Source organism: Staurois parvus, unplaced genomic scaffold (genome assembly GCF_062004578.1).
Source record: "Staurois parvus isolate SC_StPar_1 unplaced genomic scaffold, SC_StPar_1.0 ptg000135l, whole genome shotgun sequence".
Taxonomy (NCBI): Eukaryota; Metazoa; Chordata; class Amphibia; order Anura; family Ranidae; genus Staurois; species Staurois parvus.
Genome location: NW_028317931.1, coordinates 4,662,765 through 4,677,093, shown reverse-complemented (window position 1 = coordinate 4,677,093; position 14,329 = coordinate 4,662,765). Strand labels below are relative to the sequence as shown.

Genomic DNA, 14,329 nt, shown 5'->3' with positions numbered 1-14,329 from the left:
CATCATATAAACAACACCTGCCATTTGGCAGTTAGCATAGTGTCATGCTTCATGCATCTCCCCATTCGGCAGAACATGTTTTCTGCCTCGGGAGATATATTGACAGTATGCACAGCCACCACAAATGAAGCTGTAAATAGTGAATACTTGTGAGCTATTATGAATGAGGCATTCAGTGGGTAATAAATAATTATCTACTGATATGATGTGCTTGGTGCGCTGGCACTTACACAGACTCACTTACTAGTGTATATACAGTAATATAAATATATTTATAGTGCCGCGCTCCTATTTGTATATATATATAGCTTAATCCAATCTACTCTCATTCTTAATAAATACATAAATTGATATCTAAAACAATACATAAATCACTGTGACTAGTGAATAAAAAATAATAAATCAATTGTGAATCACTGTGACTTGTGAATCAATTAAAAATGGATAAATATAAATAAATCAAAAACCTTAATTAATGTGACTGATATCAATCAATCAGAAAATCCTTAATTAGATGTGACTGTTAAATGGATGAAACTAGGGTATGTAAAATCCTAAATCTGTGCCACTCTAATCTGATGTGATCAATCCATCAATATTGTGCAAAAGCATATATAAATGTGCAGGTGCAATCAATAAAGTTCATAAATAAAAGTCTTTCAAATAAGTGCAATGTGCAGGTGAATTCCTTATTCCCTCTCGCCAAGTGCCTAGTGGTCTCCCTATGCGCTCACCTTGGTATTTGCCTAAATAAATTCAGGCAAATAAGCTTTTAATCCTTCCAGGATTGATGGGATAATACTCTTGTATAAGATGTTCCAAAAGATGGGTGTAGATCTATTAGGATCCTCCTGTGCTCTCCTCTTTCTCCTTGTGCAGCTGCTCATAGATGGGTGTTTTGACCAGCTCTATAGGAATCTCCTAATTCCCCTCCTGGGGTCACCTCCTTCTCAAATCCTCCTTTCACCAGCATGGGGAATGTGGGTCAAATGAAGAAAAGAAGAAAAAAGACCATGGTGCCTTATCCTTTTGTGTAAAGGAAATTTATTACTGCCAGTTGCGGTATTACACAGCGGTGTATGGCTCTTTTGTGATCCAGGACAGCATAGGTAATATCGGTCAGTAGTGAGTGAGTAATACTCTGCCTCTGCCTTCCTGCCTGCCTCTGTCTGCACTGGAATCGCCGAGCCTCTCCGATGCAATGTCGTTATGTCAGAGCCCCTCCCCTACGCGTTGCGTCACAGGGTCACGTGACTTCATCAGGGGGAAAATGATTGGAATCATTTTCCCCCTGATGAAGTCACGTGACCCTGTACCGCAACGCGTAGGGGAGGGGCTCTGACGTCACGACGTTGCATCGGAGAGGCTCGGCGATTCCAGTGCAGACAGAGGCAGGCAGGAAGGCAGAGGCAGAGTATTACTCACTCACTACTGACCGATATTACCTATGCTGTCCTGGATCACAAAAGAGCCATACACCGCTGTGTAATACCGCAACTGGCAGTAATAAATTTCCTTTACACAAAAGGATAAGGCACCATGGTCTTTTTTCTTCTTTTCTTCATTTGACCCACATTCCCCATGCTGGTGAAAGGAGGATTTGAGAAGGAGGTGACCCCAGGAGGGGAATTAGGAGATTCCTATAGAGCTGGTCAAAACACTCATCTATGAGCAGCTGCACAAGGAGAAAGAGGAGAGCACAGGAGGATCCTAATAGATCTACACCCATCTTTTGGAACATCTTATACAAGAGTATTATCCCATCAATCCTGGAAGGATTAAAAGCTTATTTGCCTGAATTTATTTAGGCAAATACCAAGGTGAGCGCATAGGGAGACCACTAGGCACTTGGCGAGAGGGAATAAGGAATTCACCTGCACATTGCACTTATTTGAAAGACTTTTATTTATGAACTTTATTGATTGCACCTGCACATTTATATATGCTTTTGCACAATATTGATGGATTGATCACATCAGATTAGAGTGGCACAGATTTAGGATTTTACATACCCTAGTTTCATCCATTTAACAGTCACATCTAATTAAGGATTTTCTGATTGATTGATATCAGTCACATTAATTAAGGTTTTTGATTTATTTATATTTATCCATTTTTAATTGATTCACAAGTCACAGTGATTCACAATTGATTTATTATTTTTTATTCACTAGTCACAGTGATTTATATATTGTTTTAGATATCAATTTATGTATTTATTAAGAATGAGAGTAGATTGGATTAAGCTATATATATATACAAATAGGAGCGCGGCACTATAAATATATTTACACCACAAATGAAGGTTCCCTTATGGCGACATGGATCTGCCATTCCTGATCTAGTGAAATAACTATGCACTAAGGCAGGGGTGGGCAAGCTGCGGCTCTCCAGCTGTTGCAGGACTACAAGTTCCATCATGCCTCTGATAGTCATAGCTGTAACTGATCTTTGCAATGCCTCAAGGGAAATGTAGTTCCGCAACAGCTAGAGAGCCGCAGATTGCCCACCCCTGCACTAAGGCATCTCTAATTGACCTATTCCTATGATATCCCACCTTTTATGCCCTTCCGAAAGTGCATAAAAATGTAAACAAACCCCTATGTAGGCCCATCATTTCTGGATGTGGTAGGCTCACAGGGAATGCAAGTACCTTGGTGGACATGTATTTAAAAACACACGTTACCAGTTTGCCATCATATACTAAGGATACGATTCACTTATTACAAATAATTTAAGATATGCAAGTCCCTACTAATACTTTACTAGTGGCCCTGGATGTATTATTATTATACAGTATTTATAAAGCACCAATAGTTCGCTCAGCGCTGTACATTACAAAGGGGGACAGAACATGTGACAGAACAATACCAATACAATGCAAAACATGAGGGGATTGAGGGCCCTGCTCTTTCGAGCTTACAATCTAGGAGGGAGGGGATGGTGGCACAGAAGGAGATAGCTGTGAGGGATGGAGTGGTAGGAAGAGTGGAGGAGGTTGGCAAGTTAGCAGGGGGTGGGGTAGGCTTCCCTGAAGAGATGGGTTTTCAGGGTGCGCCTAAAGGAGAGGAGAGTAGGTGATAATCTGATGGGTTGGGGCAGGGAGTTCCAGAGGATGGGTGACACCCTGGAGAAGTCCTGGAGGCGGGCATGGGAGGAGGAGACCAGGGAACTAGAGAGAAGGAGGTCTTGTGAGGAGCGGAGTGTGCGTGTTGGGCGGTACTTGGATATTAGGTCGGTGATGTAGTTCGGGGCAGTATGGTGGAAAGCTTTGTACGTCAGTGTTAGGATTTTGAATTTGATCCGTTGCGCAATCGGAAGCCAGTGGAGGGATTGTCAGAGGGGGGTGGCGGAAATGGAGCGGTTGGAAAGGTGAATGAGTCTGGCAGCCGTATTCAGGATGGACTGAAGCGGGGATAGCCAGCGGCGAGGCAGGCCAGCGAGGAGGGAGTTGCAGTAGTCGAGTCGTGATATGATGAGGGAGTGGATGAGCTGTTTAGTGGTTTCTGGAGTTAGGAACGCGCGTATTTTGGCGAAGTTGCGGAGGTGGAGTCTGCACAAGTTTGCTAGCGATTGGACTTGGGGCTGGAAGGATAGGTTGGAGTCCAGAATGACACCAAGTACTCTGGCCTGCAGGGCGGGTTTGATGGTGACGTTGTTGGATGTGATGGAGAAGTCAATGGGAGGTGGTGTCTGGGCTGGGGGGAAGACAAGAAACTCGGTTTTGGAGAGGTTCAGTTTAAGGAAGTGGAGCGACATCCAGTCTGATATGTCGCTCAGTAGGTGTGTGATTCGGGCGGAGACCAAGGGGGTGAGGTGGGGGGTTGAGAGATAGATTTGTGCGTCGTCGGCATGTAGAAGCTTTATACAGCAGTATACCACATAGTAAGGGCCTGGATATTGTTAATATGTTTTTACAGGAAAGAAGCAGGGACCAGACTGAATTCAACATATTTGTCATTGAAATTCTTCAATATATTCTCAACCATAACTATCTTACCTTTGATGGTTCCCACTTCCTCCAGGTGCAGGGCGTAGCCATGGGGACTTGTGCCCCATCCTACGCCAATCTGTACCTGAGGGGATGGGTCTCTCGCAATGTACCTGTGCCATGTTCTGACATACTCATCCTCTGGGATGGCACCAGAGAACTTTTGGATGCCTTTATAATACATCTGGGAATCAATTACTTCAACCTGTCTTTCACAATGACATGTAATCCTAAAGGTATTTCTTTTTTGGATGTGGAAATCTTCATATGGTAAGACTAAACTTTAGGCTCTACTCTATTGTTAGGGATCCGGGTGTGACCAGAAATGTGTGGACTGACACAGGGAAGTAGCAGGCTTCAAGAACACAGGCGTAGTCAGGGCTGGAGAGGTGGAATGGTCAGGCAGGCCGTTTGGTACTGTTAAGCCGCCTGGCAGAGTCTCTAGCAGCCCACCGCACGGATGCCCTCAGGGCACAGGGTCTAAGTCCCAGCCTGCTGTTCACCAGGGCCTCTGATGGTGGGGATGGACTTGGTGCAGACTGGAACCAGGTCGTGACCCCCGAGTGCGACCTGCGGTGGTAGAGAGTACTGACAGGGGAGTGCAGGAACGGAATCTAATTTGGAAGAGGCAGACCGATATACTGGTCTGATCCGAGCCGGATGGATGGATGGAAGGTCGGGTACGGTATGCGTGGTCAGACAGGCCAGGTCAGTATTATGCGGGCAGCGAGGTACAAGAGGAGCGAGCTAAGAATGGTCAGGTCACAAGCCAGGTTCAGCAGGGTGCGAGCATATACAGTACCAGGGATCAGACGGAAGAGTAGTCAGGCAAGCCAGGGGTTAAACAGGAGAAGCGCAGGATCAGTAACAAGCAGAGGTCGGCAACGGAGTATACAGCAACACAGGAACAGGATACAAGGGATCATGGGAAACATTTACACCAAGGCACAGATCACAGGCCTGGTCATTCCTTAAATAGACCTGCTGTAATCAGCCCCAGGTGTTGGCTGACTGCAGAAGTGAGCTTCTGGCTGCTGAGAGCACCCGCTGGTCAGCCCTGGTACTGCAGCCCACACGGCAGGTGAGTCCCACCACCAGTGCGGAGTCCATTCCTGACATCTATACTGTAAAGCCAACTGGCAATACCATCTTAAGAGCCAATAGTGGCCATCCACACAATCTAATTAGGTCTATACCATATAGCCAATGCTTACATCTTAAATATAATTGTTCCAATCAAGAAGATTTTAAACGAGAGACTGATGCATTAAGAGTTAGATTGTTAGCTCGTGGATACTCAAACAAAATGTTGAAAAAAGCATATCATTGAGTAAATTTATAGTCACGTACGGATCTGATTTTTCAGATGTTGCATCCCAGTCCTAATACAGTAACAACTACTAAATGAATTATGCGGTATATTATGCGGTCTGTTATAAGGAATATATGCTTTTTAAAATGAATGTGTTTCTTGCTCAACTTTCATTACCACAATTGTGGTTTGAATTTTAACAATAAAGCTGTAGTTGTTATATTCTTTGAGTATTCATTTTTGTGGTATGCTGCCTTTAAAACCCCATTAGTTTTTTCTGTTAGGGCTATGTATTTTTTAGTGTCTTATATTAAGGGGTGTGGCACCAATAAATCCTACTAGCAAGGGGGGAGACCCTATTGTGGGTCTCCATCTCCTGTTCTTTTTTTCCTATATTACCTGTAAAAATAGCTTTGATTTCATTACTCAAAGATCAAGTAGGACAAAGGCCATAACAGCCACTATGGTTATAACTGCTCTTTATGAATGGTTATAACAGAGACTGGCGTAGGGTGTAAACAGGACCTCTTGTAAAAAAAAAAAGATTAGCACTACTCCTGAAAGTATAGAAACCAAAGCACCATTGACAGAGAAGAGGTAATGTCAGAGGTAGGTCTTCACAAACTGATACTCACTGTTGTCAGGATGAGTATGGCCCCAGCCGGAGACCCAGCACTCTGAACCAGCAGCGAGGTCCTGATCATATTGTGGTAGACATACTGGACGTATACTGTCTGTGCAAAACCAAATCAGTCAAATTTACAGTTGTCACACTCTTTTACTAAACATTTTACTTGTTCAAAAGGAGAACAACAATGGGTCATCCTACTTTTTAAAGGGGCCTCATCTATGCATGAGCATCCATAAAGTATGTTTTTACAATTATATTCACATGATTGCATGAAAAGGCCTGCGGCACTGCTCCAAGCTAGGGAACAAGAGGAGATCACCCCACCAGTATTGGAAGAAGGAGCAGCTTTCGTAAATGCTTTTAGTAACTTCTCTGCAGTGGAGGAACGGAGGCTCAGAGCAGCCCAAGGAGTCCAGTGTGTAGGATAGCCTCAGCTAGGCCAACTATCGCGTTTCACCTGTGATCAAGCCCTGTGGGTGGGGTCAAACGCATCAGCTGGCAATGGCCAGAACTGTGGCTGAGACCATCCTACACACCAGACAACCTGGGCGGGTCTGAGCGGCATGCATTCCTCCACTACGTTTTTACATGATGTTACTCTTTTAACAATCATTTTTTCTATTGGTGAATCTTGATGGACGTTTTTTCAACCTAACTATGACGGTTATTTACTAAAACCAGAAATTGAAAAATGCATTGCAGATCTGCAGAGAAACCAATCAGCATCCATGTTTTGCTGTCAAAACTTAAAAACGTAAAGTATAATTAAAGAAAAAACTTTTTTTTTTGTTTTGGATAGAGTAGAGATAGATTAGAAGCCATGCCAGTTTTTATTGCTGTCCATGCCGCTTAAGGAGATTCATCCTCTCTATTTCTCCTTTTTACCCTGATCATTGAAAGTGAAATTAAAAGAAAATCTAAATTTTTGGGTTGTTCCCAGAAAAGTAATAGAGGGGAAATCTTCCAATGGGGACACTAGTTCTGCTGGCCTGGGAGGCCCCCAAGGTATTCTATTAATTTGAAGGAATTTTCTCTCACTTCCTGTTTTGGCTATGGAGCTGGAAGTGAAGGGAAATTTCCCCAATGGCACACAGATAGCAAAAACTAAAATGACTCTAAATAAACTCTTACTCTATTCAAAATGCAAAAAAAAAAAACTGGGTGGGATATGCTGCTGACACTTTGGTGTTTTTTGTAAATGGCGCTTTTTTCTTTTTTAATTTGGTAAAAAAAAAAACTGGCCTATAGTTTTACTTTAATTGAACAAACTGAATTTATAAGCTGATTGGCTACCATGCACAGTTGCACCAGATTTTGCACGCTCCAATTTTAGTAAATCAACCCCATTATAATTATGATTTTGATCTGCGTTTTCACTGTGTGTTTCCCTATGCTTCGGTGAAATGCTTGACTAGTGTATGCTAACCAGCAAGACTGTATTGTATTGCAATGTCTTGCCTTATCATTTGACCTTTGTTTTTTTCTTTTCTGTACCTTATAACTATAAAACTAATATACTCAGATTGAACTAAAAGCATATCTAAAGCCAAAGTATGAAATAGTTATGCTTCTTCCTGCCTCCTCCATTCATATAACATGTAATGTTCTTTTCCAGAATGCAAAGCATTCTGTGAATGGAGGGCAGGCAGATGCATCACTGAAACTGCCTCTTCACAGAACACTTCACATTCTGTGAAAGAACATAAGAGTTCTATGAATGGAGGAGGTGGACAGAAAGGACGGGCAGTGGCACAACTTTTTAAAAACTGATGTCAACTCCAGAATCACTGGAAGATCAGTGCTGTGGTGGTGCCTATTGTTGCTGGGAAGATTTTCCAGATTTTCAGTCAACTGAGTGCTGCATTGGTGACAGATCTTTTGATGGGAAACCAGCTGGCCAATGAGTGTAATCTTTCACTTGCCCTGTGACTGGGCAGTTAGCTCTGGACCAGGGGCGGACTGACCATTTGGAAACCCGGGCACTGGCCGAGGGCCCGGGATCAGTAGGGGGCCCCATGAGATGCCCCTGGTACCTTTTTCATAGGATTTTTTGAGTTTGGGCAAGGACACAGGGGCCCCATGATCCCCTATTGCCCGGGGGCCCCATGAGTTGTCAGTCCGCCCCTGCTCTGGACTGTCATCTGGACTCATATCTAGATCCAGCTTTGCTTTTGGATCTTCTGACCTGCTCTCCTGCCCACCCTCACCTTTGTTTTAATTTTCTCTTATCTGGGGCAGTCTTCATGGAGTAATGTCACCCACTTTGTTGGTGGGCAGTGGTTGGTAAATTGAAGTTTGATTGGTGTAAGATTTTACTGCATGAATCTTGATGAATAAAACCAGCCATATAGTGATTTTCTTTCCTACAACCACTGGTTTCAGGGTAGAAAATCACTCAGTTCCCTCATTGATGTTCATTGGGAAATCCCTCCCGTGGAGCCATTGTGTTCTCTGGGCAGGGGGGGAGCCATCCTTGCCCATAAAACACAGTGATTACTGCTAATGGCTCTGATAGCCACTAGCAACAAGTGCATGTAAAATCCGACAAGCTGATTGTACCCATTTTATCAATCAATCAATTTGGGTACATTCAACCTGCCCATACATGGTTCGAATCTCAGCTGGTCCCTACTGAACCGATTTGAACTGTCTATGGCCAGCTTAAGCATGTTCCTTTGTTAATAGTTAACAGTGTTTCAGTTTGATGATAAAGGCTAAAGTTTATGTCATGGTTAACATTTATTTAAACCCAAAAAAGTATATCCAGTATATCACAATGGTTAGATAACCTGAGTAGTTTAAGGGTTTCTCCAGTTTCATCAGGGCGATATCATAGTCATGACTTCTATCATCATACTTCTGATGATAAATGATTTTCTCCACTGCAGACACCAAGGCTTTCTGTTTCACTAAGGAATGGCTAATAATGCCCGCAAGCACCGACCAGCTAGACACTTGAGGAGATCTGTAACTTAAAGAGGATCAACCAATAAAACATAGATAAATGCATATCATAGCTGTTGATATGTCAATAGTATTTTAAGTGTTTGTTACTCAACATTTCATATTCCTGATATATGTGTAGCACCCTCTAGTGTGCTACTAGAATAGTGTAGAGTATCATAGGTAAATCATTATGTGTGACTCATGGTAGTTTTCTGAGTTTGTGGTTGAGCTCGGGTTATTGAGGGTCAGCTGGATGCTTGAACAGGTTGTGGCTCTATCGACTCCTCTTGACTCTGGGGGACTGTAGAACCTTTCAGAAGTCAGTTAGCAGGAAGGGGTGGAGGCCTAATCTGCATATTCATGGAGCTCTGGCCAATCTCAGGTATACTCACATATACTTTAAAGAGATACTAAAGCTTCATTTAAAAAAAATAAAATAACAAACATGCCATACTTACCAGCTCTGTGCAGTAGTTTTGCACACAGCTGCCCTGATCATCTTCTTTTTGGGTCTCCCGCTGGCTCTCCTGGCTCCTCCACCTCAAGCAGTGCCCCCAGAGAAAGCTGCTTGCCTTGGGGGCACTGCTACGTGCTTGCTCCCAAGCCGCTGCACTATGCGTCCATAAGACACAGAGCCATGGATTGGCCCACACCACTCTCTTTCTCCACTTTGGCTCACTGGCGGTGATTGACAGCAGCGAGAGCCAATGGGCTCCCGCTACTGTCTCAGGCAATGAGGAGGGAGAGTGCCCATACACCCAAGGCTATTGTGAACATCAGTACTCCTCCTGATGACATCAGCATGACAAAACATATGTCAAGGCGGAGCTACAGGATGTGGTGGTCCAGTAATCCAGAAAAGGTGAGATAATCTTGCATTATGGAAGTGGCCTGAGCAATGAGAGGCAGGGCTGGCTGGGCAAGAGATTGAGTGTTTACACCCACATGCAGGGCGGAATGCACTGTTAAATGTGAGCAGGATAACTAATGGTTTTACATTTATTATGTGAGTTTTAATAAAGGGTATTTTACATTATTGGATGCTCTCTTTCTCCCTCCTATATATATTATACGCTTGGCGAAGTTATAAGTGAGGAGCATAGTGGAGTGACCCACTGGAGAGGGGATCCAATATATATATATATATATATATATATATGCAAGCGCATACAGACCAACTCTTAATTGAGAAGGTCATGGCTGTCTGGTGAATTCTCTGTTATGGTGGTGGCACATGGAGGGGAAGTGGAGCACAAAAAACAGAGATTGAAAGTGATTGTATGAAGCACTTTATTTTCACGCAGGAGGCGCACTTTTTGAAGGAACTGTTGCACTATATGGACAAATGTATTTATTTGGAGGATATACACTAAGTAGTACTTCATATACAGTATTTAAGGAGTCACACGTTTATATATTAGAATTTACACTTCTATAATGGTTGCTCTGCACTTTTTATAATTTGCACTTTATGTAATTATGTAAGCACTGTATGTTTTGGGTGATATTTACTTTAGGTTTGAATTTAAGGTTTTCAGGTTATTTACTAAATAATATACAGATGTCATACTGATAAAACTGGCAATAGTCCATCATTCTCTCTTGTCAGTAAAGAAAGACTCCTGGCAAAACCAACCTGAGTTGTGTCACTAGAGTGGTTGGGGGTGGGGGGGCGTGAGATTGGCACATCAGAAAGTTAGTAGTACAAAGTTGAAATGGCCACTAGACAGACTACAGCTTCAGTCCACCCAATAATTTGGCCCAGATGATAGGCAAAAGCAGTGTAATGCAAGGGTCAAAGAGAACTCAATAGTGATTATATTATGAGAAATAATCCTATAGCCACTCCTTAATTGTTGCTATTCTAATGGTCCCTTTTTAATGATACTTTGAGCATCAGAGAAAGCTTGCCTTTTAACACTTACTTGTGCACACAGTGTGCAGCAGTTATGATCCACTTAGGTGCCACGATGGAGCCCCCACAGACATGCTTTTTATTAAGGTACAAGCTGACTTGCCATGGCCAGCGACCTAAGGCGACATCACTTCCTCCAATAATCCTGGAAGACTTGGAACGGGACCCGCATTCTGCAGAAATTGCAAGTTTGGATTGAAGAAAAAAGCTGGAAGAACATTTAAACAACTCAAAGCAGCTTGAATGACTTGTGGCACAATGTCAGTATTTATGGCATATGATCTGATGAAACTGATGAGGTAGCCAAGAAATGCATTGATGGAGTTGTTTTTTATTACACACCAAATAAATACTTACTTTTTGGGGAAAATACTATGAATACTTGTCCTTTATTGTGGGCCACTCTGCTGATTTCACCTCCACTTTAGTGGGGTTGAAATCTCTAACTTCATTGCACACCAGGATCCCTATATTGTCAAACATGGAACATTGAAGGTAGATGCTCACCATATCTGTATGGAGACAGATATATATTTTCCACAAGCTCCTTATCAGATTACTTGCCTTCCATCTGAGTTTCATGCAACCCTACAGTTGTGAGTATACTGTTTTTTTTCGGGAACCTTCATTTTTTAAATTCATTTATATACTTGATATTTCCTGTGGTATTCTTTCCGCTCCTTCCAGTTCTTCTGTTTGCTCAACAAATATCTAATAGGGTACATCCCATCACTTGTGATATATATGATTTCCCCAAAAGGACACAAAGCACAATAAACTGACTAAAAGGTTTGGATTTACATACACTGGCAATCCTGCCATGATGGTGCTTGTGCAGACACATTTTGATTTAGACCCCTTTCACATGGGGCAGGTTCCGTTTAGATCAGCAGGGGATCTCTCTGATGATTCCCTACTGATCAGAGAAAAGTGGGCAAACATGTGGCCCTCTGAGCTGTCTGATGGGTCCCTTGGCCTTCATAATAAATGGCTTCATATGATCATCATCCTTCAATAAAAGAGCATTTTTTGTCATGGTCAGTCATATTTTCAATATCAATGCCAAAATGTCACAATTTCTGCCAGAGTATGCAAACTTTTGAGCACAACTGTACTTATCATATTGTTGGCATCAAGAAATCACCGCAATAGGAGGTCATGGAGAGTAGAAAAGACATCCTGACCAGTTTTTCCAGATCACCCGGGTGCCTCAGAGATGGGCTTGTGTTTGTGTTCCATTTTCCTCCTGCAACTGCTGAAATCTGGCTTCTCCTCCTCTCCCTCCACCAGCATTCAGTGGCTGCAGGAGGAGAATGTTCATTATGCTATTCAAAATAAAATTCAAAATTTTGAGCCATTTCATTTCATTATGGCCCACGACCGATTACCAAATCACTTAAGTGGCCCTCACTCTTCAAAAGGTTGAGCACTCCTGGTTTATGCAGAGTGGACAGAGCCCTTCCCCCTCTATGGGCTGCTGGGAGTAAATGGACTCTGCTGTCCATTTATAATCAACAACCGCCCCAATCTGATCGACCTAGAGAGAAGGGGTGGACCCCCTTTATTTATTTATTTTTTAAGTGGACTGGATCTGATTGGAGGTAGGCACGTGTAAATGGACACAACCTGCCGGTCCATAGGGCTGAATGGAGGGTCCGATCAGGTCCATCTGAAAAACTGACAGATGAATATGATCAGACCCTTCATATGAAAGGGGCCTTAGGATGACAGTGCTCAATTTCTGTCCCCTAATTGTAATCCTGTATTTTTATCCTGTCTCATGTTGTCCCAAAAAAAACTACATTGCTCACCCCATTTGCTCCTCTGGAATCCTTGTATGTTTCTGTGTCTGAATGTGCCTACTGTTTGGTCTGATTGAAATGACTCACCTGAACACTTCAATGCAACAACGTGACCGGAAAGACATTCACGTCTAGGAAAACAAAATTGCATAATTACACAAGGAATACACTACAAAATTAGGACAATGTGAATTGGTCATTTTAAAGTGATTGTAAAGGCAACATTTTTTTTTTTTTAAATAACAAACATGTCATACGTACTTGCTCTGGTCAATGGTTTTGTACAGAGCAACCTCAACCCTCATCTTCTTGTGTCCCTGGCTCTGCTGAGTTTCCCCAGAGCAAGCCACATGATATGGGGGCACTCATGCATGCTCACTGTGTCCATTGACACACAGAGCACAGTTTGGCCCTGCCTTCTCTCTTTCTCTCCTCACTGGCTGTGATTGACATCAGCTGGAGCCAATGGCTCCTGCTGCTGCCTCTCTGTTCAATGAGGAGGAAGAGAGCAGTAAGAGCTACTGCTCTTGGGCACAGTCATGGATTGAGATCGGGCTCAGGTAAGTATTGGGGGGAGGGAATGCATGGAGAAGGCTTTTTCCCTTAATGAATAGAATGCATTAAGGTAAAACAAATTCTGCCTTTAGAACCACTTTATCAGAAAGTTAAGGTGTCAGGAGCACAAAGCTCTTGCCCTGTAATGTTCTGCAAAGTGCTTTCTAAGTTCCCTTTAGAAACCCCCCAGGCACACAAGTTCAGTATGCACTGTCTATAATCTTTACCAAGCCCTGATGAAGAGGCACCTCTTTAGTCCCAAAAGGTATTGGCTGTTTTACCGTATAAAACTTTTAAGGAAAAGAAAATATGAACTTTACACATCTTTCTGATGCTTTCCTACTTTTACCTATTTTTTTTTTTGTTGCTGTCAGTGCCATTCTCTCCCTTTGTCCTGGTAAAACACTGCCTTTGGGACTAAAGGGAAAATTCAAAGTTATGAGATGTCACTAGAAAATAATATAGGTAAAAAATTTCCGCTTGTTCTGGTGACAACTGTCTAAGAGGGAATTTCCCTCATTTTGGAGAGATCTCCTTTCACTTCCTGTTGCATCTACAAAGCGGAAAATGTAGAGAAATCTCCCCAAAGGGACAATGATGGCAAAAAAAACCATGATGAGATTCAACTATTCCCTACTCTATCCAAAATGGTAAAAATCGTGTTTTGGCTTTAGATATTATTTAATGATGTTAACTGCATTACACCTGCTTCTGCCAGTGAATACTTTTTGGTTTTAATGTTATTTATTAAATGTGTTACCAGGCACATGCAAGAAAGAGTCTTGAGCAGGAAAATGAAAGAAATTGTAGCACACAGTATACCATTTAACACAACAAATGCTATATTCAGTTTGAGGTTAAAAAAAAAAAAGGTTTCACATTCTGATTGCAGTTTTTATAGCATGACACCAATTGATGCATATATAAACAAAATATGAAAGGCACTCTTAGGCCCCTTTCAGATGGGGAGGATCCGTCAGCCTGATCCGCCTGCTAAGCGGGGGATCTCTCCACTGAGCAGGCTGATGACAGGTCTCTGACACAGACATTGCCCACTGATTTCAATGGGACGGTCGGATGGATACTGACTGCCTGTCCGTTTCAACCCGATTGTCATCTGATCCAATCCACTGGAGGGATGGGGAACAAATCCCCATCCCTCTGTTTTTTCCAAACA

The 14,329-nt window shown here is 42.6% G+C and overlaps 1 protein-coding gene across 1 annotated transcript in view; it reads right to left on the bottom strand.

Annotated features, from left to right (window-relative positions):
* The window catches only part of TMPRSS5 (transmembrane serine protease 5), an 82,342-nt gene that overhangs the window by 34,467 nt on the left and 33,546 nt on the right, over nt 1-14,329 (bottom strand). The window contains exons 7-10 of the mRNA XM_089673080.1: nt 12,685-12,728; nt 10,806-10,968; nt 8,724-8,905; nt 5,939-6,037 (exon numbers count right to left, since the gene is read on the bottom strand). Coding sequence (XP_089529206.1) covers nt 5,939-6,037; nt 8,724-8,905; nt 10,806-10,968; nt 12,685-12,728 — 488 coding nt within the window. The remainder of the gene's footprint in view (nt 1-5,938; nt 6,038-8,723; nt 8,906-10,805; nt 10,969-12,684; nt 12,729-14,329) is intronic.